The sequence below is a fragment of the Balaenoptera musculus genome, chromosome 1 (assembly GCF_009873245.2).
Source record: "Balaenoptera musculus isolate JJ_BM4_2016_0621 chromosome 1, mBalMus1.pri.v3, whole genome shotgun sequence".
Taxonomy (NCBI): Eukaryota; Metazoa; Chordata; class Mammalia; order Artiodactyla; family Balaenopteridae; genus Balaenoptera; species Balaenoptera musculus.
In genome coordinates, this window is record NC_045785.1 from 113931119 (window position 1) to 113953249 (window position 22131).

Sequence of the window (22131 nt, forward strand, 5' to 3'; positions counted from 1 at the left end):
ATGATCTATAAAACTTTTTCATCTCATTCAATAAGTATATATTGAAAATCTACTATGTGCCAGACCCTTCAAGTTGCTCCAAATCTAGTAGGGGAGATAGACAGGAAAGTCAATAATCCTAAACCCAGTGTGTTAAATGCCATAAAGGACATAAGGTGCTATGGGAGTACAGAAGAGGGACCCAGTTGGTTGAGGGGAGGGGCTTTCTGAAGGAAGCTTGAAGTGAGCCTTGGAGGACGAAAAATTAGTCTGGACATTAGAGTGAGAGTTAATATGGTGTTCAACGGGTTAGATGGAGCAAAGTGAGATGGCAGAGAGAAATCCTTGAAACCCTGAGGGTCACACCAGGGCAGAGGTAGAGCTGAATTGCCTAGAGGGATAGTGCTTTGGAGGAAGCCAAGGATGACATACTGCCCCCTCTGCTCCCAATCGTCAGCACTATGTCTTCCCTCAACACTGAGGATACCCCGCAAGAGCCCTCGCCCTCGCCTTCAAGCTCCAAGAAGAAAAAGAAGAAAAGAAAGTGGCCACGGCAAGAGGCCAGCATCCAGGCCCTCACCAGGGCTGGCCACAGGGCCCTATTGGCTGGTCAGAATCACAAGGCCTTGACCAGCTTCCAGAGGGCCTTCCTCCTGGCTTCCAAGTCACCACAAACCAGGGACATCCCTGTTCTCCGGGCCTGTGCCTTCAACCTGGGGGCTGCCTACGTGGAGACTGGGGACCCAGCCAGAGGGCTTGAGCTGCTCCTACGAGCTCAACCTCAAGAGACAGCCCAGGGCGGGTGTCATGGCGACCAGTGTTTCAACGTGGCTTTGGCTTACCATGCCCTGGGCGACCTGCCTCAGGCTTTGGCTTGGTATCACAAGGCCCTGGGCCACTACCAGCCACTAGGTGACCAGGGGCAAGCCCAGGCAAAAATGGGAGCCTGCTACCAGGCTCTGGGACAGCCTGAACTGGCAGCCCACCGCCTGCGGGAAGCGAGCCGGGCCTACGCCCAAGCAGGGCAGCCCCGGGCTGCAGCCCTGGCACTGGGGGCTGCAGCGGGCTGTATGCTGAAGAGCGGGCAGCACGGGGTGGGTGATGTGGTGCAGGTGCTGGAGGAGAGCTGGAGGCTTGCTGAGAGGAGCACTGAGCGAGGACTGCTGGGTGAGGCCTTTGGGCAGAGAAGGTGTGGGATCTGGGGAGATTAAGACTTGGTGATACTCTGAGAAGTGGGGCGGAAGCAGAGGCATTTCTGAGGGCTGGGGGAACCCTGGGAGAGTGGGACAGAGGCTGCAGCCGTACAGCTTCAGCTGCATCTGACCTGGCTACCATTGACCTTGGCCATGCCCTCTAGGGCAACTCTATAACGACCTAGGCCTGGGCTATTCCCAGCTCCAGCTGTTCCCGCTAGCAGCAGAGGCCTTCCGGCAAGCCCTGCCCCTGTGCCGGGGGCCAGGAGAGGAGGCCACGGTGCTAAGAAACCTTGGGATGGCCCTCAATGCCCTCGGCAACTATCAGGAAGCCCGGGAGTTTCACCAGAAGGCTGCCGACACGCACGGTGGGTACCAGGGGCTGGGGAATGGGATTGGGGCCAAGGGACTAAGAGGGGGTTCCAGCTGGGGCCCGGAGGCTGAAGAGTAGATGGACGTTTAGAACTAATTATGGGACTGGGAAGTCCAGAACAGGGGAGTGAGGGTGTGCAGGGGGTGCAGGAGATGGGATAGCCAGACAGGACAGAGGGTCATGGGCCCAGAGGCTGAGGCCTGGGGTTGGGAAGGCAACAGTGGGCAGAGGGAAGAGCCCTGGCTGGTAGAGGAGGCCTGAAGTGGAGCCAGTGCTTCCTCTAAATGATTTTGTGACATTTAGCAAGTCATTTTTGCTTTCTGAGATACAGGTTCTACATGTATAAAAATGGAGCTATTAATACGTGCCTCGCCTGACTCCCTGGATTTATACGTGGCTCAAACTAGCATGGGGGAGGCATTCAGGCCGAAGCTCAGGACTGAGGAGAGGCTGGGTTTCAAGCGTTCAGGCCTCTGTGGTGCATCTGGAGGTGTGCCAGGGTTGAGCACAAGGACTCCTGGCAACCCTCCCTTTGTCTTTGGGGGGTAGGGTCCTGATGCCCCAGCAGCCAAAGTCCTCTCTTAATATGGGGCGGGCTCTGTCACCAGGCTCTGTGGGGCAGCGATGGGAGCAGGGCCGGAGCTTTGGAAGCCTGGCGTTTGCACTGAGCCAGCTGGGAGACCACAAGGCTGCCAGAGACAACTATCTACATGCTCTGCAGGCTGCCCGGGACGCTGGTGAGGGTGAGGGGGTTTGCAGGTGGCTTGGGGTGGGGCAAAGGTTGGGGATCCTTGGGGCTGGTGGGGAGGCAGATAGGGGGACTGGGGGTGGGGAGTACCTCTGGAGGGGTAGGGAGCTGTGGGAGGACCTCTCAGGCTGTCTTCCCCAGGGGACGTGAAGGGGCAATGGCAGGCCTGTGAGGGTCTGGGGGCTGCCGCAGCCAGACTGGGGCAGCATGACCAGGCTTTGAAGTACTATAAGGAAGCGCTGGCCCGGTGTCAGGTGAGACCCTCCATCCCGGACTCTAACTCTTCCCCAGTACCCCTCCAGCTGTCTCCTGCTATCCTTTCTCTGGCTGACATTCCTGCCTTCTCCCCACCATTCATTCACTCGTCCAATGTGCACTGAGCACATTGTGTGCTAGGTCCTGGGACACTATTGAGAGGAAGAGTCCATCTCTGTCCACAATTCTGGGCGGGCGGTGGCAGGACCCTGGCAAAGGCATGGGGATGGGCTAGAAAAGAGGGGAGACAAAGTCCCCTTCCCTCCCCTTTTCCTGTTTCTTTCTTCCCCGATCCCCAGAGGACCACAAAGCCCAGGCTTCCTCCGTTACCCCGTTATCCACTCTCTCCCCAGAAGGAGCCAGATTCTGTGCGGGAGCGGCTGGTGGCCAAGCTGACAGACGCCATAAGGACCCACTTGGCCCGGGGTGGGCTGCTCCCGACCCACACCCTGGTGAGCTGACACCTGAGACAAGGAGCGGGGGGTGGGGACAGGTTACCCAGAGAAAGGGGTGGTGGTGAGCAGAGCTGCTGTCCTCAGGGCTGCTGCTGCACTTGACTGCTCATCTGTGTTCATCTGCCCTGGGGCCTGCATACGGGACATATATCACTTTCCAGAGGCCACCTGGGGGTGGGGAGGTGGGCGGGGGATTGTGGCACGTCTCCAACACTAGGGCTGTGCCAGGGCCTTGGCTGAGTGGTAACTAGCTCAGTGGGTGAAAGCCAAGGGGTGCCTTCAAAGATACTGAGCCAAACCTGTGAGCAGGTGGAAAGGTTTGTGCTTGGCTGCAGTTCCCCAAAGGGCCACAGGATGGGAGCAGTGCTCCAAGGACATTCCTCTCTCCCCTCCCTCCTTCGCTAGGGGGCATTTCTCTGTGGGTCTCTAGCCTTGTCCCTCCTTCTCTGACTCCTTCTCCCCCTCTCGCTACCTCCCAGCTGTCTCAGCAGGTCAGTGTCTCTCCAGCTGCCTCCTCCCTTACACTCTGAGATTTCTCAGGCAACCTCCTACGCCAGGAATTGAAATTATACTTTACTATTTGTTATATTTATTTACTAGGTTTTATGTTCTCTTATTTGAAAGACTAGGACACCATATTTATAATTTGCAAGTAAAATTAAATTAGCCTGGTATATGCAGAGGACTGGATTGGGGGTCAGAAGAGCTGCGTTCCATCTGAAGTTGGCCACCGACTTTGTGTGACTTTGTCCCGGAGGCCCCAGGCAGGATGAGGTGGTCATTAAGCTCTGGCCAGGTCTGATAGTCCATGAGCCCGAGTTCTAACTTGAGAGTTACTAGCAGGGCCCTTAACACAACAAAGGGCCTTGCCCTGTAATTTCATCCTCAGACACAAGGCACAGTCCAGCTGTCTCTAGCCTTCTCTGTCTCTCTGGGGCCACTGTGTGTGGAGAGAACATACATGCACACCACAACCACAGCTGGAATGGCCATTTTTCTCAAACTGATTCCTTTTACTCCCCTTCATTCCCAGACCTCAGCTCCAGGGGGGCCCCAGGCTCCAGGTGGGGCCTGCCCCGTGGTGGGGACCCCAGCCAGGGTGGGGAAAGGCACAGCAGGAGTGCGGCACAGGTGAGTGAGTAGAGCAGGCAGGAACAGAGCTTCAGGTGTGGGTATGGCCTCTGGAGGGTGTTGGGAGGTGTCACAGCCTGGCAGTGGCCGGTGGGATCTGGGGAGGAGGGGATCTGGCCGGAGTGCCACTCTGCCCCCTGTTCCCTGCCCCTACAGATCTTCTGACAGGTGGGAAGATGAGCTAGAGGAGGGCCACGAGGGGAAAGAGGAAGAGTCGGCGAATGTTCTCACGACGTCTTGGCCACCAAGACTGGAGCGTGAGTCTAAGTAGGCTGTTTCCAGCTGTGCATCGCCTTCCCCCAAATGGGAGACTCTCATTTCCTTTATCCCCACGCCCCACTCTGTCATTTCCCCACCTCAGGTCTGATACTGAGGCCGCCCCACACACACATTATATTCCCAACCCCAGGACCAGGCCTCCCCACTTTCTGCTTGTCTCTCAAGGCCCTGGCCCATTTCCCCTAAACCCTTTCCTGAATCGCCTCTTCCTCCCTGCTTCTGAGGCTTTCCTAACATCTAGAACTTTGTATCTTAGGGCACCAAGGCTTTCACACCTACTACATGCCAGGCACTGGATGCTTTTCTTACCTTAGCTTACTGTTTACTAGTCTCTTCCCCCAAAGGCTTGGCACTCTGAGGACAGAGTTCCTTGCTACTTGGTGACTTGAATTCACTGATGTCTTCTTTTCAGCGTGTTTTCTTCCAGGCATCAGTGACACTGGTGAATCATCCCCAACTTTAGTCGGCCCAGGTTTGCCAAGCACCTGCCCTGTACAGGTGTCTCCTCTGTGTACAGTGACCAATACATCCCCTGATACCCACCCTCCTTGTTCTTCTCCCAAAGATGTCTCATTTCCACCATGATGGTTCTTGGTGCAGAGAGGCCTGTGATGAATGTGTTTGGTCCTCTCCATTCAGGTCCAAGACCCAGGGCCCATCTCTCATTTGGAGGCCAAGGCCCCCTCAGAATGGAGAACCCTGGCCTTCTGGTCACCAACGGCCCCCATAGCAAGAGGTGGGTCCCTGGGGGAAGGGAAGAGGCCTGGAGAATAGATAAAAGAAGTAGGAGAGGGTATGGCTTTGGATGACTTTAATGGAACATGATCACTGTTAAAGTTGGGGGAAGATGTGGTCTGGTGCTTAGGGATATGGTGCTTTAAGCCTCCTTGTCTTTGCCCTTTAGCAATCTGAACAACCCTCATCCGGCTCTGGAGGCCCAGGGTGTCCCCTGCCTCCTGCACAGCCTGAGTGTAGGCCTCAGCGAAAGGGAGAGCCCTGCTGAATTGGGGGACAGGCGGCTTAAGCCTACTCCCTCCTGCCCTGGAGCCTGCGAGCAGAGGTAAGGGCCAGAGAGGGTAACAGAAACTGGAGCCAGGGCAAGCTGCCTTCTGTTCGCTCCCTAGTCACTCCCATTGGCAAGCCCCTCTCTGCCTCCTTCAGGTCATCCAAACAGCCCAGGGAAACCCCCAGCAGGAACCCTCAGAGGAGATCCACTGAGTCTGGCTTCTGCAGGATCATGTGACCCTCCCCTGCTGGCCACAGCATGGCCCCTGCAGTACCTCCTCAACATACACACTTCAGGGGCTTCTGGGGCTGAGCCCCTTCCCGGTCATTCCCAGTGAGCACTATATGGACACGGAATACAACGTCAGAAAGTGGGCTCCGGAGCAGGCTGGACAAGGGCTTTGCAGTCTCAGCACTGAGGCGGTCTGTGTGCTCCTCTTTGGGATTTTTGGACTCAATAAGCAAAAGAAAAATGGAAAACGGATGGTGAATTTCTCCCCTTTCCTTCTGGATTCAAACCTCACAATTGCTAAGGCCCTTGCCAGTTCTTAAAACTATGACATCTTGGTTAAGAGGCTTTGGAGTCACTGACTCCATTTTCTCACGTGGGAAATGGTGATCTAATGCTACAGAAGATACGCCTTAACCAACCAATGGATGCATTCCTCTTCCTCCAAGAAACATAGCAGATGCTGGATGCAGGCCCCTCAGGCCTGTAGCAAAACTGCTGCCAGCAGCTGCAACAACAGTATTATGTAACACTGATCACTTAGCACATACCACACACTGTTCTGCACATGCCACACACTGTTCTAAGTGCTTCACAAGTGTCTTCTCCTTTAGTCCTCACAGCAGATGAATCCCCTTTCACAGATGAGGAAAACAAGGCACAAAAGTTAACTGGTTTGCCACCCAGGTCACACAACTAGTAAGTGAAGCTGCGATTCAAACCTAGGCAGTGAGTTGAGTACCTTCTAGAATGCTGTGCAGTCAGTTCTACTCCCCCAGTTAAGCCATTGCTTACCGAGTTGGTTGTGTTTGATACCAAATGTGTTTATTCCAGTTGTGTTATTGTAATTTGTAATTTAATTAAATTGATGAACTAAGAGTGTGAAAACAAGCAGTTTCTATGAAAACTAAGTTGAATCCTTAGAAGACGTGATTCAGGTGAGTCACCTTAAAAACTGCTGTTGAATTAGATGTAAGCAGAGAGACTATTACAGATTGGGGGAAAATCATAAAAATCTAGATGAATTTTGCACTCAGTTTGCTTCAAATATACAATTAATTTTTTTCCACCTTAAGGACACAAACTGCAAATTGCAGGTGATATGTAAGTGGTGAAGTTTATGAGATACAGAAAATGGAGAACTACAATCTTTGGCCCTATCCTCAAAGACAAGACCCTGGTCACACTTTGACAGATGGCAAATGAATGGGTTTTTTTGGCCGTGCCATGTGGCTTGTGGGATCTTAGTTCCCCCACCAGGGATTGAACCCTGGCCCTCGGCAGGGAAAGCGTGGAGTCCTAACCACTGGACCGCTGGTGAATTCCCTGTATTTTTTGTTTTACGTTGAAATAAAATCATCTACTCCCAGTCATGTCAGATAAGAGCATGTACTGTACTGTGAATTACCTCACAATGAAATTTTGAGGATGCATTAAAATATTTGTAGAGGACCTACTATGTTCCAGGCACAGAACTAGGTGCAGGGGACACAGCTGTTAATCTTCCTTATCTAAATGGAGCTTATTATCTTGTCAGGCATTCAAGATGTCTTGATTGGGATGCAGATTCACTGACTGTAACAAAAACCAATATAACATGGCCTTTAAGTAGAGAAGGAAGGAAGGAGAATGGATTTTGAGGGACAAGTAGCAGCATCTGCCACACGAGAGTATTGCTACTGGGTCAGGCCAACCCAATACCAACCATCATTGGCTCTACCATTTCATAGCTATATTATCTTAGGAAAATTACTCGACTTCTCTCTGCTATTCAATTTCTCATCTCTAACATGAGGATAAAAATACATCATAGGATGGACAGGATTAAATTAGATAATATATGTAAAGCATCTGGAACTCAGCAGGTGCTCAATCCACATGCCCTTCTTAAACTGGTTTTGAAGGCATTTCCCAAAGAACACTCCAAAATCTGAAAGGCAGCAAGGTGGACTAGGGCACTTGGGCACTGCCTTCCTGAGGATAGCCCTCATTTGGCTGTTTCATAAATTCTGAGTGTGTCATAATTTTATAGTTACGTCTCATCAGAATGAAGTCAGCAGTTGACAACCCTTTAGTTACATAGTTCTGCATTTGGAGAGGCATTTCAGCATAGAATAATGCTTAAGACTACATACTCTAGGGGCTTCCCTGGTGCCGCAGTGGTTAAGAATCTGCCTGCCAATGCAGGGGACACGGGTTTGAGCCCTGGTCCGGGAAGATCCCACATGCCTGCCGCGGAACAACTAAGCCTGTGTGCCACAACTACTGAGTCTGTGCTCTAGAGCCCACGAGCCACAACGACTGAGCCCACGCGCCACAACTACTGAAGCCCGTGAGCCTAGAGCCCATCCTCTGCAACAAGAGAAGCCAATGCAATGAGAAGCCCACGCACCGCAACGAAGAGTAGTCCCCGCTCGCCACAACTAGAGAAAGCCCACGCGCAGCAACGAACACCCAACGCAGCCAAAAATAAATAAGTTCATTAATTAAAAAAATAAATAAAAATAAAAACACTGAAGATCACTGCATACACAGCAGCCCTTACAAAAAAAAGACTACATACTCTAGGTCAAGCTGCTTGGATCCTAGCTCCACTGACAGCTATCACTGTATCATTGGACATGTCACTCAACATCTTTGAGCCTCAGTTTTCTCATCTGTAAAATGGTGATAATAACAGAGTTGTGAGGATGAAATGAGATGATTCATGTCAGCACTGGGCACATAAACTCAAAATGTTATCTATGTCAAAGAAGCATGCTTCACATTGTGTTTTAGAAATGAATCTTCAGAATTACCAAATTAATTTTCTCAAGTAGGCCTGTAGGGAGTCTTGACTAATATATAAAAGTGAAACTACTTATATACTGGTGAAGTTATAAAACAAAGTTAATGAGGTCTTGCATAAGATTATCCAATTGTAATGTAAACCCTACATTTCAATTTAGATGAGTAAACTCAGTGAGTAAACCACAAACAAAGTCTAACAAAAACGATTTTCCACCACAATCACAGTCTGATACATTCAATTTCCCACAACAAACATGTAAAACAAACATAGATGAAGGCCAAGGGTACAACCCATAGGAGATGTTAAACCTCTTATAATTAAAAAGGAGACTATCAGAGGAGTAGTTAAAAGCAGGAGGGGTTCTTGTTTTCTCAGTGAACTAGCCGGGAATGGAATTCATGATACAGAAAAAGAATATACTAGCATAAAAACAAGACCTTCAATCCTGTAATAAACCATAATGGAAAACGGAAAAAAACCCCCACAAAAACCCAAGCCCTTCATTCCACCTGGATAATTATCTTTATCTTAGTGCCTTAATGTAACTGGTCTGTTATTCCCCAAACTTCTCTCTTAACCCGGCAGGAGTGTGTTTTCATTCTTAAAAGCTCTTGGGTTACAAGTTTAGTCTTCCTCTCCAGGTTTTTCTTGAAATATTATCGTGACCTGGAGTCTAGGGTTTCAACTACATTTTTAATCTTGGCATACTCAACCTATTTAAGGTTTATAGTTTTCTATTTCCACAGCTATTACCCGATAAAGAGCGATAAGTATTATGTATGATTAGGGAAGTACAGCGTGCTATCCTGGTAAACAGAGATAGGGGAAGCTAATTTGGTGGGGAGAGGGGTCCTAAGTTATATGAAATGCTTAGCAGTGTGAATAAGAACATTAATTTATTGAGCCCTGTGTACTGTCGACGGCTTTGCGTGGATTACCACCCCATGAAGTATGTACTCGTATCCCCATTTTATAGACAGGAGACTGAAACCTGGAGAGCCAAGTTCACTCAGTCACTAAGTGGTAGGGGAGGAACCCGGGCTAACTGCTATGCTATACAGCTTCCTGAAAGAGCTACGAAAAACAAGAATTATTATCAAAGGGCGGTTGGAAGCAAAGCACTTTGGGTCATCTGTGAAGCAACATGAAAATGCTCCCGCGAAGGGCTGGCATCTAGGCAAGGCGCCCGGACGAGGTGGGGCCGGGGCGGGAGGGCACCCGGAGCGCTGGCGCGCACAGTAACGCGCGAAGGAGCGGTGGAATCCCACTACCGGTCCCGCCAGCCCCATGACAGCTTCCGTCAGCGGTGCGCGCGGCCCCGGCCTTTCGGGGGCGGGGCGAGGGGCCGCGCATGCGCCGGGGCGGGGGGGGGGCGTGGAGGCGGGCGCGGGGCGGGGGCGCGCGCTCTGACAACTGAATGTCCGGGCTGCGGGCGCTCCTGGGGCTCGGGCTGCTGGTTGCGGGCTCGCGCCTATCGCTCCTCAGAGTCCAGGCCGGCGCCTGTCGCGCGGGAGCCACCTGGTGGGGGCCGCAGCGGCTGATCTCGGGTGGCCGCGGGGACTCAGAGGTCATGGCGAGCTCAGCAGTGAAGTACCTGAGGTTGGACGGGCACGTGCTCTCTGGGCGGGCACGCGGGGAGCGGGACTTGGGTGGAAGGACCCCCCTCCCAGGGGCGGGACCTGGGCCGCGCCGCCTGCGCGACGGAACACCTGAGGGGTGGGGACTCAGGTTGTGGGTTTCCTCAGCCAGGAGGAGGCCCAGGCCGTGGACCAGGAGCTGTTTAACGAGTACCAGTTCAGCGTGGACCAACTTATGGAGCTGGCCGGGCTGAGCTGTGCCACAGCCATTGCCAAGGTCAGTGGCACAACCCTCCACCCAAGGGGCAAGTCACTGTGCAAGCCACCAGGCCTAGGCACAATGAAGTGGGAGGGACGGCCAGGCCGAGACTGGGCTGTCACTGCCCAAAGCCTCTCTGAATCCCCTTTGACTCTGCCTTCAGGCATATCCCCCCACGTCCTTGTCCAGGAGTCCCCCTACTGTCCTGGTCATCTGCGGCCCTGGGAATAACGGAGGAGATGGCCTGGTCTGTGCTCGACACCTCAAACTCTTTGTGAGTATGCGGGGAAGGGCTGTCGGGTATGAGGTTTCCAGGACCTGGGCTTGAATCACCGCTTTCCTTTCCTCACAGGGCTACCAGCCAACCATCTATTATCCTAAAAGGCCTAACAGGCCACTCTTCACTGCACTGGTGACCCAGTGCCAGAAAATGGACATCCCTTTCCTTGGTGAAATGCCCCCAGAGGTAGGTGGTTCCAGTTCACTGCCCTCCTCAATACTGCTGCCTGTGTTCTGCTCTTCCCTCACCTTTCCAGGCTGAGCTCATTTGCTTATCTTCCTTTCTAGAGGATTAACTCTTAGAGGGCAGGGATAGTGCCTGACACAGAAGATGCCTAAAGCATGCTATCTGAATGGAAGTGGTGTAAGAGCCTTCTCCGTAAGGCGTGCTCCATGAGTTCCCAACACTGCCTTCTCTACAGCTTCATTTCCCCTTAATTTCCCCTGGTCACTTTTTTTAAAAAATTAATTAATTTATTCATTTATTTTTGGCTGCATTGAGTCTTCGTTGCTGCGTGCGGGCATTCTCTAGTTGCGGTGAGCGGGGGCTACTCTGTGTTGCGGTGCGCGGGCTTCTCTTGTTGCAGAGCACGGGTTCTAGGTGCGCGGGCTTCAGTAGTTGTGGCACGTGGGCTTCAGTAGTTGTGGCTCGTGGACTCTAGAGCGCAGGGCTCAGTAGTTGTGGGGCACGGGCTTAGTTGCTCCACGACATGTGGGATCTTCCCGGACCAGGGCTCAAACCCGTGTCCCCTGCATTGGCAGGCGGATTCTTAACCACTGTGCCACCAGGGAAGCCCCACTCCTGTAACTCTGCAGCCAGTTCCTCTTCGCCTAGCTTGCAGTAAACACATCATCTGCATCTTCTGGGAGCTGAAGTCACTGCCTCATCCTAAACCCTTTCTTCAGATGTTTCAGATCTTGGATTTAGGAGTGGGAAACCTGAGAACTTTTTTAAAATTCCTTAACACATTTTACAGGTGAAGAGACTGAGATGCAAGAGAAGGGAAGTGATTTGTACAAAGTCACAGAACCAGATCACGGCAGAGCCAAGACCAGAACCTGTCCCTCCTGACTTCCAAGTCTCAGGCTGTCCTACACTGTAGCCTCCCCAGTGGTTGGCAGGCACTCAGGACAGAAAATGTGACTGGACTCAGCTTGGCCTCAATCAGTGACCCACTTGCACTTAACTCTAGGCCTCAGAATGCCATCTGAATGAGATAAAATTATATTTGTGCCTATGTGAATGGTCTGTGGGTACAAAGGACAGCCCTCTCCTGTTAAGGGTTCTTTGTGCAGCTGCCAGCTCTGACATCCTTTCCTTTTTCTGCTCTGCCACAGCCCATGCTGATTGATGAACTATACGAGCTGGTGGTGGATGCCATCTTTGGCTTCAGCTTCAAGGGTGATGTTCGGGAGCCATTCCGCAGCATCCTGAGTGTCCTGAATGGACTCACCGTGCCCATTGCCAGCATCGACATTCCCTCAGGTGCTGGGTCCAAGGAGGTTGGGGGGATTGGGGCCCTGCCCTGCCTTGAGGTAGGTACTAGGAGTCCTGGTTCTTGACTCAAGGTTCAGACCAAGTGTAGAGGCGCATACCACAGCCAAAGTAGGGCTGGGGAGCAAAGAGTTCAGGAATGCCCTTTACAGTGACTGTCAGAGACCAGAGCCCAGGCGTACATGGACACGATTTCCTCAGGTGGGGACCCAGGGGGCTTCCCACTCTTTTAGGACTAGAGTAGAGCAAGGTGTGGAAGGGGACTGGACATCTGGTCTTTTCCGCTCTTTCTGAATACCACCTTCTTTTCAGGATGGGATGTGGAGAAGGGAAACTCTGGAGGGATCCAGCCAGACTTGCTCATCTCCCTGACAGCACCCAAAAAGTCTGCAACCCAGTTTACTGGTCGCTACCACTACCTGGGGGGTCGTTTCGTGCCTCCTGCTCTGGAAAAGAAGTACCAGCTGAACCTGCCACCCTACCCTGACACCGAGTGTGTCTATCATCTGCAGTGAGGGAAGGTAGGCGGGCATTCTTCCCAATAGATTTAGTTCCTCTCTCCCAGAGCTGTGGAGTCCTGGGAGCTCTTCTGGCAATAAAGGTTAAGAGATGGCAGGAGCCAGAGAGCAACACTGGAGATGTGGTGCCCTCTCTCTGGGGGAACAATATGCAAGAGGGGTTGCTATGACATTTGGGGGCAATGACAATTCACTTTCAGATGCTAAAAAAGGCTCCCAAGTGAGGTGTGCTGTCCTTTACACACACACAATTCTTATCAGGGGTGCAGACAGGGAGCTGGGTGAGGTTCTCTAAACTTTCTCCTTCCACTTAACAGCATAGCAAGACTACAGGAAGTTAACAGAAGGAATTTCTTCAGAGGCCTCTAAGGAAACTTGTATTCAGGACCTTCTCAGGCTGAGAATGGAGATGACAGTCAGGACTTATCTATAGGCTAGGAGACCAAGCTAATGTTTATTCAATTTGGTATAGTTAGAAACTGGCAACCTATGGGCTGAATTTGCATGTTTTTCTTAGCCTTCACAAAATTAAAAAATCAGTACATTTCTCATAGGTCTATATTTTCAGCTTCTTTTGGCCAAGATGCCCCTTCAGAGGCTGTCTGCATTCCCGTTCCCACAGCCCCCAGCATCCTTGTCCCTTAGCTGCCCGGTCCCTGCAGGTGCTTGAGTTCACCATCTCTGGGTTAGACGCTGTAAGGGGGAAATGTGCCTGCTCCCTCAAGTCAGACACGGCACTACTGCTCTCCTCTCAGCGGACTACTGTTCCAGAGCTGTTTCCTCCTTGGGAGGGACTCCTCACTGAGAGGGTGCACAAGACCTGCACCAACTCAGGTCTCTGAGGCTTCAACTCCTGAAGAGGACTCGATTGGGCTGCATCTTGACCTGGCCTTCAGTTTCTCTTCTTCTGTTTCTTCTTTTTTGCTCTCTGGTCAGTGTGGACTCCAGGTCTTTCCTCCTCTGGTTGCTTCTGCCTCTTCTTACCTCTGCCACTTGAGCCCGTGTATGCCTTGCTCTCTGCTGTCCTAGTCCTGCCATCTTCCTCATCTCCTTTATCCCTTACACGCAAGACGTCCTCCTCCTCCTGATGCCGCTGTCTTTTCTTCTTGCTTCTCCTACTTTTCCGATCACTGCATGATCTGCTTTCTGCTTCTCTGGTCCCACCATCTACAACAGCCTCCTCCATGTTCAAGTCTTCCTCATGCTGCCTCCTCTTCTTCTTCCTTTTCCTGAGGGACTGATCAGTTTGTTCTCTGTTTTTCAATTCCCCAAGCCCACTTGTTCCTGTGGTCTCTTCTTCCTCATGCCTTACAGCTGTTCCCTCTCTCTCATCTGTGACACCTTCTTCTTGATGCCGTCTTTTCTTCTTCTTGCTTTTCCTGACACTCTGATCAGTGTGTTCTGGGTACTCTTCTGCATTCCTTTCAGTTGCCGTAGCCTCTTCCTCCTCTTTCTGCTTCCTTTTCTTTTTCTTTTTTTGTGGGGGCTTGCTCTCAGACTGCAGTTGAGGGACCCCAGGGTCCTGGCCTTTGAGACAAGCCAGGAAGGCCTGCTCCTGGGCCTCTAACCGAGCAAGCTTAGCCTTCATCGTGATCCCAAGACGGGCAGCCCTGAAATAGATGGGGCCCAAGTCAGAGGGAGGGTATTGGGGAAAACAGGCCTAATCTCTGAGACTGCAGGGAAAGTTCGTAAGGGAGGAGCTGCCTGTCTTCAGGTAGCTTCAGAAATGGGCAGAGAATAGGAATCACTTTCTCTGGGGTGAAAAGAGTGGCACAGGGGTGGGCTTGTGATGGGGAGAAAAGAAGGGAGCCCAAGAAGCTAACCGCTACTTACTTGTGTGCTGTTCGCCCCTCACAGGCTTGGAGCAGCATCTCATCAGTCAGACTGTTGGGGAAGGGCAGGAATCAGGAATTACAAACAGATCTGGTGGAAAGGCTTGACCTCTCCTCCCCTCTAAAACATTCCTTCAGCACTGAGTTCCTATTCAGGACCCGGCACTTTTCTAGGTGTAGGGGATACAAAGATGAGTACAACACATTTCCACCCTGAAGAAGCCCACAGTCAAGCATTACACTTGGTCCTTTCTTTTGAGATTGGAAGGCATCTCCTCCCACATGCCCCTAGCACTAAAAAGAAGTCTCACATCTTTGCAGGCTTGGGCCCCTGGCTGTCGTCATCACTGCAGCTTTCCAAGTCCTTGTCTGGCTTCTCCCCACTTGAAGTCAGTGTGGCCGTCTAGAAGGAGGAATCATGGGGGTGGACAAGGCCCACTCAGCACCACCACCATTGCTCTTCCCTCCTGGAAAGGGAAGAGCAGTGGTGCCACTGCCACCCTGAACAGCCACTGGCACAAATTTGTCAGCCCCCAACATCGCTCCTTGCAGCCCCACACAGAGGTGTGCCAAACTGCATACATCAACTTGGGCAGGAGGTGGACTGCAGTTGGGGGTGGGTGGGGTGGGGGCAGTCCTGGCCTCCCTGGCTCACAGCCAGCTAGTGGACAGAACAGGAAGGGAGGAAGAAGTGCTCTGGGTCATCAGGTCTTCACAGTGGGACAAGTGCCCCCTGGCGGTCATCCCATGGTGCCAGTAACGGACAATAAAGATGCTACTTTTCATGCCCCTCCCCCCCATACCTATGCACAGTACTTTAACCAGGTTAAGAACCTACTTTGGGCTAAGAGGTTGGGGATAGAGTGGAATAAGGATGAGATGGTTCCAGCCCAGATGGAATCTACATGGTTGAGGGGTAAAGGAATATGTCAGAACATAGAAAACGATGATGAAAGTGTTGTCTGTGCTAGAGGAAGGGTACCCTACTCAGGCTTCAGGGTTTGGGGAATAGTTACTACAAGGAGCTGAGCTCTGGAAGACAAGAAAAAGGTCAGCAGGTAAAGGGGCAAAGGAAGCAGAATGTCCCAGGCAGAGGGAATAGCATGTGCAAAAACTTGAAAGTGAAAAAACATGGTACCTTGAAAAGATTCAGATTCCATCTGGCTAAAGTGTAGAGGTCCTGAGAGGTGGCGAGAGACAGGCTAAGAAAGAAGGCAGGGACAAGGCATGAAGGGCCATGTGAGCCAGTCTGACACATCTGGACTGTGTCATCCTAGGTCAAGGAGGAGCCAGTGACAGAATGAAATTTGTGTTTTTCAGAGAACACTGGATGCTTTGTGGAGGATGAACTAATCGCGGTGGGGTTTGAGACTAGAGTGAGGAGTATAGTTATGAGGCTGTGAAAGAAATGAGGCAGGAGAGGATGATGGTCTGAACTGGGGCAGAAGATGGCCACAGAGATGAATGGGAAGGATTTGCTAGATAATACATAGAGCCCTTAAGGACGTAATAGAGGATCGTTAAATGTTAGCTCCCTTCTATTGGCGGGCTAGAAAAGGGGAGTCTCAACACCTGGGTTCTAGTCCTGTCTGCCATTACTAGCCAGCTGTGGGCTCTTCAGCGAGCCACTTTCCCCCCTTTTGGCCACATCTGCAAAATAAGGACAATGGATCAGATAATCTTGCAAGTCTCCTCCGACTTCTAAGCCCTCTGAATTAGACATCCCCTCCCTGCCCTGCTCTGACAGTTCCTGACTGTGCCCCACCTCCCACTCCCTGTTGCTGCCCCCTCAGCAGATGGCAGGGATACATTCAACCTGAAGATTTCAATTCTTGCTGAGGGTCTGGGCAGTCTAGGTAAGCAACAGCGAGGTTGGTCACAGGATCCCACTGTTAGGACAATCCTGAGAATAGGTAGGGCGTACAAGGCAATTGTTCAGGCCCCAGGGGACACCAGGGAAGGAAAAAAGGATGGGCCGTCTCACCCCCAGCCTCTAATACCTTCACAAACTTCTGATACAGCAGGTTGGGCTTGGCATGATCATGACGGGTGGTCTCCTTAGACAGGCACCTTATCTGTACTCCATCCTGTGGGGGAGTATCCGTGAGTGGGTGACATGCCATGTCTCCCTCACCCCCACATGTCCCAGGCCCTCATGGTTCATGTGCCTACTATTAGAGCTTATACCTGCCCAGTTTTCACTACCAAGCTGGCCGCAGTCCTGTTGAAGAGATCATTCCACCAGTAGTTTGTGAACTCTTTGGCAGGGTCGTGTCCCACCTGCCAGAGGAAGAAGTATGAACTCAGGACCTGTCATTCCCCTCCCTCCCCCTATCCTCAAGGCCCCCCTCTCCCATCCACACTGACCTCCCTCAGCCTGCCCAGTCTTACCCCATGAGTGTCCTGCTTCAGCGTTACCCTGAGGGCCTGGGTGATGCCATTCTCCTTCCGGCCCAGGCCTTTGCCTGCAAACAGTGAATGATTTGGCTTATTCCACTCCTGCCCCAAGCCCTCACAAGGCACCCCCAGCACATGCCACTCCTTGCCATTCCACATATCTAACTTCAGGCATGCTCCGTCCATCCTGGAAGCCCTCCCAGTTGCACTCTTTCTAGCACCTCTCCATGCAGTCCTCCCATTTTGAGCCCAAACTATCTTTCCTTCATAATTCTCTCAGGACAGAAGTCGTGTCTCTTCCTCCCCCTCTCAGTCCTCTGAACCACTTCTTTCTCACTATCCACCATCATATTTCTTCCCTTCTTCCCTTTTCTGGAAATGTCAGCAATTTTCTTCTGCAAATTTCCCTTTAAACTAACTTTCCTCCTCCAGTTGAACGGACTACATAGGGGTTAATCCAGGATGATGCCTCTTCCCTGGGCAGAGGGTAGTGAGGGAGTTGGGGGGATGTGAAAAGGGCCCCATGGGAATCACCTTGAGTCCATCCATGCTTTAGCAGCTGCTCCTCAGCAAACTTCATCCCACGACTCTTGACCTCTGGGGTGACACTCATGGTGAGAAAAGAGTCACTGTCCTCAGGCCCTCACCAGAGAAGAGAAGGGGTCACTATCTTCCCTTTAAGAGGAAAAAAAGAAAGTGCCCAAGTCATCCATCAAATCCATCCTGACTGCTCTTATAAGAACTCTTTCCTGAAGCTGGAGCAGAGACAGAGGAAATAGGCCTGGTCCTTGGGGAGCTCCCTGTCCGACCACTGAGAGGTCAATGTCAACATGTTGAAAGCCAAGGAGACCTGGTATTAATAATAACACCCAAATGTATGGAGAGTTCACTACATGCCAGGCTGTGCTAAGATTTTACATGGATCATTTCGTGTACTCCTCCCAGCCTGGGAAGATTTCCTGAACTTTACATTCAGGAAAGTATTATATCCCTGTTTTACAAATGAGGAAACTAAAGCCTAAAGAGGTTAGGTGACTTGCTCAAGGTCACACAGCTGATACATGTAGAACTCAAACCCAGGAAGCTTGTCTGCAGAGTCCCCACTCTTTACCACTACCTGATAGCATCTCCCACGATTTATTACCACGTAAAAACAAAGCAAGGAGGTGCTTGTTAACCTGAGTTATAAGACAACAGTACTTAATAGAGCCCATATCCTATACCTGTGCCCCAGCATTTACACTGTCCTCTCAATGTGAAGGCTACGTGCCTCTTCCCCACTGTCTTTCAGTCTTGTTGGAGCACCCCTTTTGAAACTGTCCAGCTTAGGAAGGGCACTCTTATTGAGCATTTAAAGTGTAACAGAGGGGTTACACATATTGCTATACTGTCTCATTTAATCCTGACAGTCCTGTGAGATACACCTTATCCTTATTTTACAAAGGGTTTTTTGCCTGGGGTTACACAGCTGGTAAGAGATGGAGCTGGAATATGAGCTCAGGTTGCCTGACTCCAGAGTGGCCCACTTTCTATCACATTCCCAACTACAGTCATCCCTCAGTATCAGCAGGGGATTTGTTCCAGGACCTGCTGTGGATAGCAAAACCCATGGATGCTCAAGTCCCATACTGGCCTTCCGCATCCCAGGATTCAACTAACCACTGATTATGTAGTACTGTAATATTTATTGAAAAAAATCCACATGTAAGTGGACCCATGCAGTTCAAATCTGTGTTGTTTGTCAACTGTAGTTGCATTTCTTTAGAGTCGTTCAGGTGTTCCTCATTTTGGACTCCACAATGGCACTGTCCGACTTATATACCAAATTTGTCTCTGAAACGGTTAAGATAGCTTCTTACACAAGACATTCAAAACTAAGACTATCACTGCTGACTTGAGTCACTAAAGTTAACTTGTACTAAGATCATTTATTACAGGCATTGCAGACCATTTTAAAAGCTGAATAATGGCACTCCTGGAGTAACCCTCTGGCCTCCCCAAGTGACAACTCCAAAGGCTAAAACTTTCAGTTGTGTTTAAGAATGTCTAGTGAGTATGCTAATAAAAAAAAAAAAAAGTCAGACACATCAAGTCACCCCTCCTAAACATTACATATTAGGCTTAACAACGATGACCAGTCTGGTTAGGTATGAAGAGTAGCAAATTTAGGATGAATCACATTTCTGTTCACATTTCTACTGTGAAGGATGATTACTTGAAAACCTAATTGACACCTTGAGAGTCCCAACAGAAAAGCACTGAGTGAAGAAATGGCCCTATCTTGCTTCTTGATAATGCAAGAGAAGTAAAATTCAAACACTGAGGCCTTTGAGGCCACCTCAAACCTCTGCTTCTTCTCAGAAGTTATTTCTAATCTATTAGCCCCCAGATTTCAATAACAACAACCACCAACACGTGCATTTACTCAATGCCAGCCTGCTGCTAATTGCTGCACACACATTATTTCATTTAATCCTCCCAACAACCCTATTAGGAGGTTTTTTTTTGTTTTTTTTTTTTTGGTAATTGACAAATGGCGCTGAGAAGTTTAGTTACTTGTCCAAATCAAACAGCTGGCAAGTAGCAGATCCAGGATCTCAGGCATTCCAGAACTGGTGTTCTTAATCACTACATTCCTCAGTCTCATAGACGTTTGTACTTTACGCTGTAAAACCTACCACTGCCTGTCCCTTGTCCCAGTAATTCGAAACTATACGCCCTGGTTTTATTACCCAACCCCGGTGTACTTAATGCAACTCCAAGAATCGAGAATGCGTTCAGTCATCATTCGTTGAACTGAGTGACATAGATGGTAATTGCTTTAACCGACCTAGAACGGATAACTGGACAGAAGCAACTAGATCCCAGGCTGTGCGCCACAGTCTTTGTGAAGGCTTCTAGCACACTTTCAGGAACTGTTTTCTTTCCAGTCAACCTGAGTTTTCTGGAGAAGGGGCCCAGGGCCACCTTCCTTACAGCGATTCCAAAGAACCGGCAACCCTTTCCCTAGGCCTCCTTCCTCTGAGGTCTAAACTCCAGCCCTCCTCCCGCAGTTTCACTTGGGTAAAACTACTCTCCTGCTCTCACATTTGCTCCTGAGCCCGGGCTCCGACAGCCACCGTTCGGGGGACTGTAGGCTCTTACCGTTAGTGCAAGGTCCTCTCCGCAGAAACATGTGCCAGACGTGATCTGTGCGCCGCCATCTTCCCGGAAGTGCCGTTTCGGTCGTTCTAGGCTGTCGAAACCATAGAGACGCACGCCGGAACCGAACTCTCGGTCGTCCCCGGAGGAACTGTGTTGTGCCCATTTCAGGAGATCCGGAAAGTGTTCTGTTTACTTCCTCCCTGCAGGTCTAAATGGCCGCGGGACTTCAGTCCTATCCGGCTCTATTGGGATGCAGAGAACAGCTTTGGGTCCGACACTGACTAGTTACAGGCACAAATATGAGGAAGGAAAACTTTAGGGGAAACCATTCAGAGTGGCCTGAGAGATTCGTGGAGGCAGAGAAGGAGGTAGTACCTCTGAGGTGATTTGCGGGGATGAATACTCAGCCTGCAGGGACAGTTATTTATAAAATCCTAGAGATGAGAGGTTTCAGTAGGTTCATCAAACACTTTTTGACTCACCACTCTGTGCCAGGACCTGCCCCTTTTGGTACTGGTGATACAAAGATGCATAAGAGAGAGCCCTGACTTCGGGGTGCACCTAGTCTAGCCCAGGGAAAATCGGGACCTCGAGTGGGACTGGAGAGAGAGGGAGGATCCCGGAATCCATGCCAGGTTGAGGAGTTTGGACTTGCCTTTTAAGTATTAGGGTCCATTGAGCAGGGGAGGGAAAGAACATATTGCAAACAAATCAACAAGAGAGGCTGCGCGTGCTCTCATCCCCACAAACTGTTCCTAAGCTTCACTGAGCCACCCAAGAACTAAAACCTGAAAAAAAAAAAATCCCTTGTTTGCGTCCCTGTATCAGTATTTACGGTAGCTTAGAGCCCGACGCACCCCACCCCCTCCCCCACTCCCAAGGAACTTCAAAAAGAAAAACTGCCGTGTCACAGTAAAGTTTTGTTATAATTGCTCAGTATGTCATACTCCCTAATCCCCATAAGATTTTTTTTTACATAAAATTAATTTTACTTTAAAAATATGCTACCTGGGAAGGAAAAATAAAGGGGGAATCCCCTGGCGGTCCAGCGGTTAGGACTCCGCGCTTTCACTGCCAGGGGTCGGGTTCGATCCCTGGTCGGGGAAATAAGATGCAGCAAGCCAGAGCAGCGCGGAAAAAAAAAAAAAAAAGAGAGAGAGAGAGAGAAAATTCCACAGATAGGTCTTCAGTTTCCACCATTTTCCCATTCCATCTCCCCTATCTATCAATCTACCTATCTATCTAATATATTATACTGTGAGCATAAAAGAGGTTTGAAAACTCCTGAATAGGGCAACCTCAAGGGCCCTTTCTAGCCCACAATTTCTGTGTGGCATACTTTGCCAGCCACTCCAAAAACCTAATGGCCATAATTCCTTGACTCAAGATTCTTCCTCTGGCCTAGGACCTTGAACTCCTGTTCTGCCTGACTCACTCATTTGATAAACATTTATTAAGGGTCTTCTGTAGGCCAAGGGCTAGGGGTCCAGCCCTTGTCCTGTTGGGCCTCACCGTCTTGTGGGAGTGTAACAAGTTACCAGGCATTTATATGAGTGAGTGATGAGAGCTGCGGCAAGGTCAGGACACAGTGCCACGGGGGTAAGAGGAGAAGCCAGGGCCCCTGAGGGCTTCCTGAAGGAGCCTCTCCCAGGCTGTAAGCCTGTCCCTGGGGGCTACGTGGGACTGCAAAAGAAGAAATGGGCCTCCAGGAATTCCAAGTTTCATGGGGTCTCACACTCCTCACAAGAGTTGTGAGAAATAAAAGCCATTGTAAGAGAACAAGAATACATGGCTACTTATAAAGTGAGCTTAGGGTCTTTCTACTCCGCCATCTTGGCCGCTCTCAGTTCTGCATGCTGGGAAGTCCAAGATCAAGGGACTGGGATAATCACCTTCTGGTGAGGGCCCTCTTCCTGATTCATATCCGGTACTTTCTTGCTGTGTTCTCTCGTGGTGGAAGGGGCCATGACTACTTATAAGGAAATAATCTAAAATGCAGACATAGCAAGATCAATAGAAATATTTATTACAGGAATATTTATAAAATGGAAAAATTGTAAAGAACCTAAATATCCCACAACAGGAGAATGGCTAAATAAATTATAGTGTAACCGTACAATGCACTAATATGTAGCTTTAAAAGGAGTCTTAATAACTTGGGGGACATGTCTATGATATGATTGAAATGAAAA

At 50.4% G+C, this 22131-nt stretch overlaps 3 protein-coding genes across 5 annotated transcripts; 2 read left to right on the plus strand and 1 right to left on the minus strand.

Annotated features, from left to right (window-relative positions):
• The first annotated feature begins 440 nt into the window (after nucleotides 1–440).
• Nucleotides 441–5731, plus strand: TTC24 (tetratricopeptide repeat domain 24). Its single transcript, XM_036867868.1, has 9 exons — nucleotides 441–1146; nucleotides 1337–1540; nucleotides 2154–2282; nucleotides 2435–2547; nucleotides 2902–3000; nucleotides 4037–4134; nucleotides 4291–4391; nucleotides 5053–5149; nucleotides 5461–5731. The coding sequence occupies exons 1-9, from the start codon at nucleotides 441–443 to the stop codon at nucleotides 5654–5656; spliced, it is 1743 nt and encodes a 580-aa protein (XP_036723763.1). The 3' UTR covers nucleotides 5657–5731.
• A 4073-nt stretch (nucleotides 5732–9804) lies between these two features.
• Nucleotides 9805–14701, plus strand: NAXE (NAD(P)HX epimerase). Of its 2 annotated transcripts, XM_036865446.1 has the most exons (7): nucleotides 9816–10037; nucleotides 10184–10292; nucleotides 10438–10548; nucleotides 10627–10740; nucleotides 11892–12039; nucleotides 12361–12569; nucleotides 14424–14701. In XM_036865446.1, exons 1-6 carry the CDS (start codon nucleotides 9856–9858, stop codon nucleotides 12561–12563), a joined length of 867 nt encoding a protein of 288 aa, XP_036721341.1. In that variant the 5' UTR covers nucleotides 9816–9855; the 3' UTR covers nucleotides 12564–12569; nucleotides 14424–14701. The 2 variants fall into 2 exon arrangements, with proteins under 2 accessions (XP_036721331.1, XP_036721341.1); XM_036865436.1 differs by lacking the exon at nucleotides 14424–14701 and having other exon boundaries at nucleotides 9805–10037; nucleotides 12361–12769.
• On the minus strand, nucleotides 13002–20014 carry GPATCH4 (G-patch domain containing 4). Of its 2 annotated transcripts, XM_036865365.1 has the most exons (9): nucleotides 19940–20014; nucleotides 17330–17470; nucleotides 16790–16863; nucleotides 16586–16678; nucleotides 16399–16485; nucleotides 15537–15671; nucleotides 14710–14801; nucleotides 14400–14450; nucleotides 13002–14176 (listed from the first exon to the last, which is right to left on the minus strand). In XM_036865365.1, the coding sequence occupies exons 2-9, from the start codon at nucleotides 17406–17408 to the stop codon at nucleotides 13459–13461; spliced, it is 1329 nt and encodes a 442-aa protein (XP_036721260.1). In that variant the 5' UTR covers nucleotides 17409–17470; nucleotides 19940–20014; the 3' UTR covers nucleotides 13002–13458. The 2 variants fall into 2 exon arrangements, with proteins under 2 accessions (XP_036721260.1, XP_036721270.1); XM_036865375.1 differs by lacking the exon at nucleotides 15537–15671.
• Nucleotides 20015–22131: the final 2117 nt, after the last annotated feature.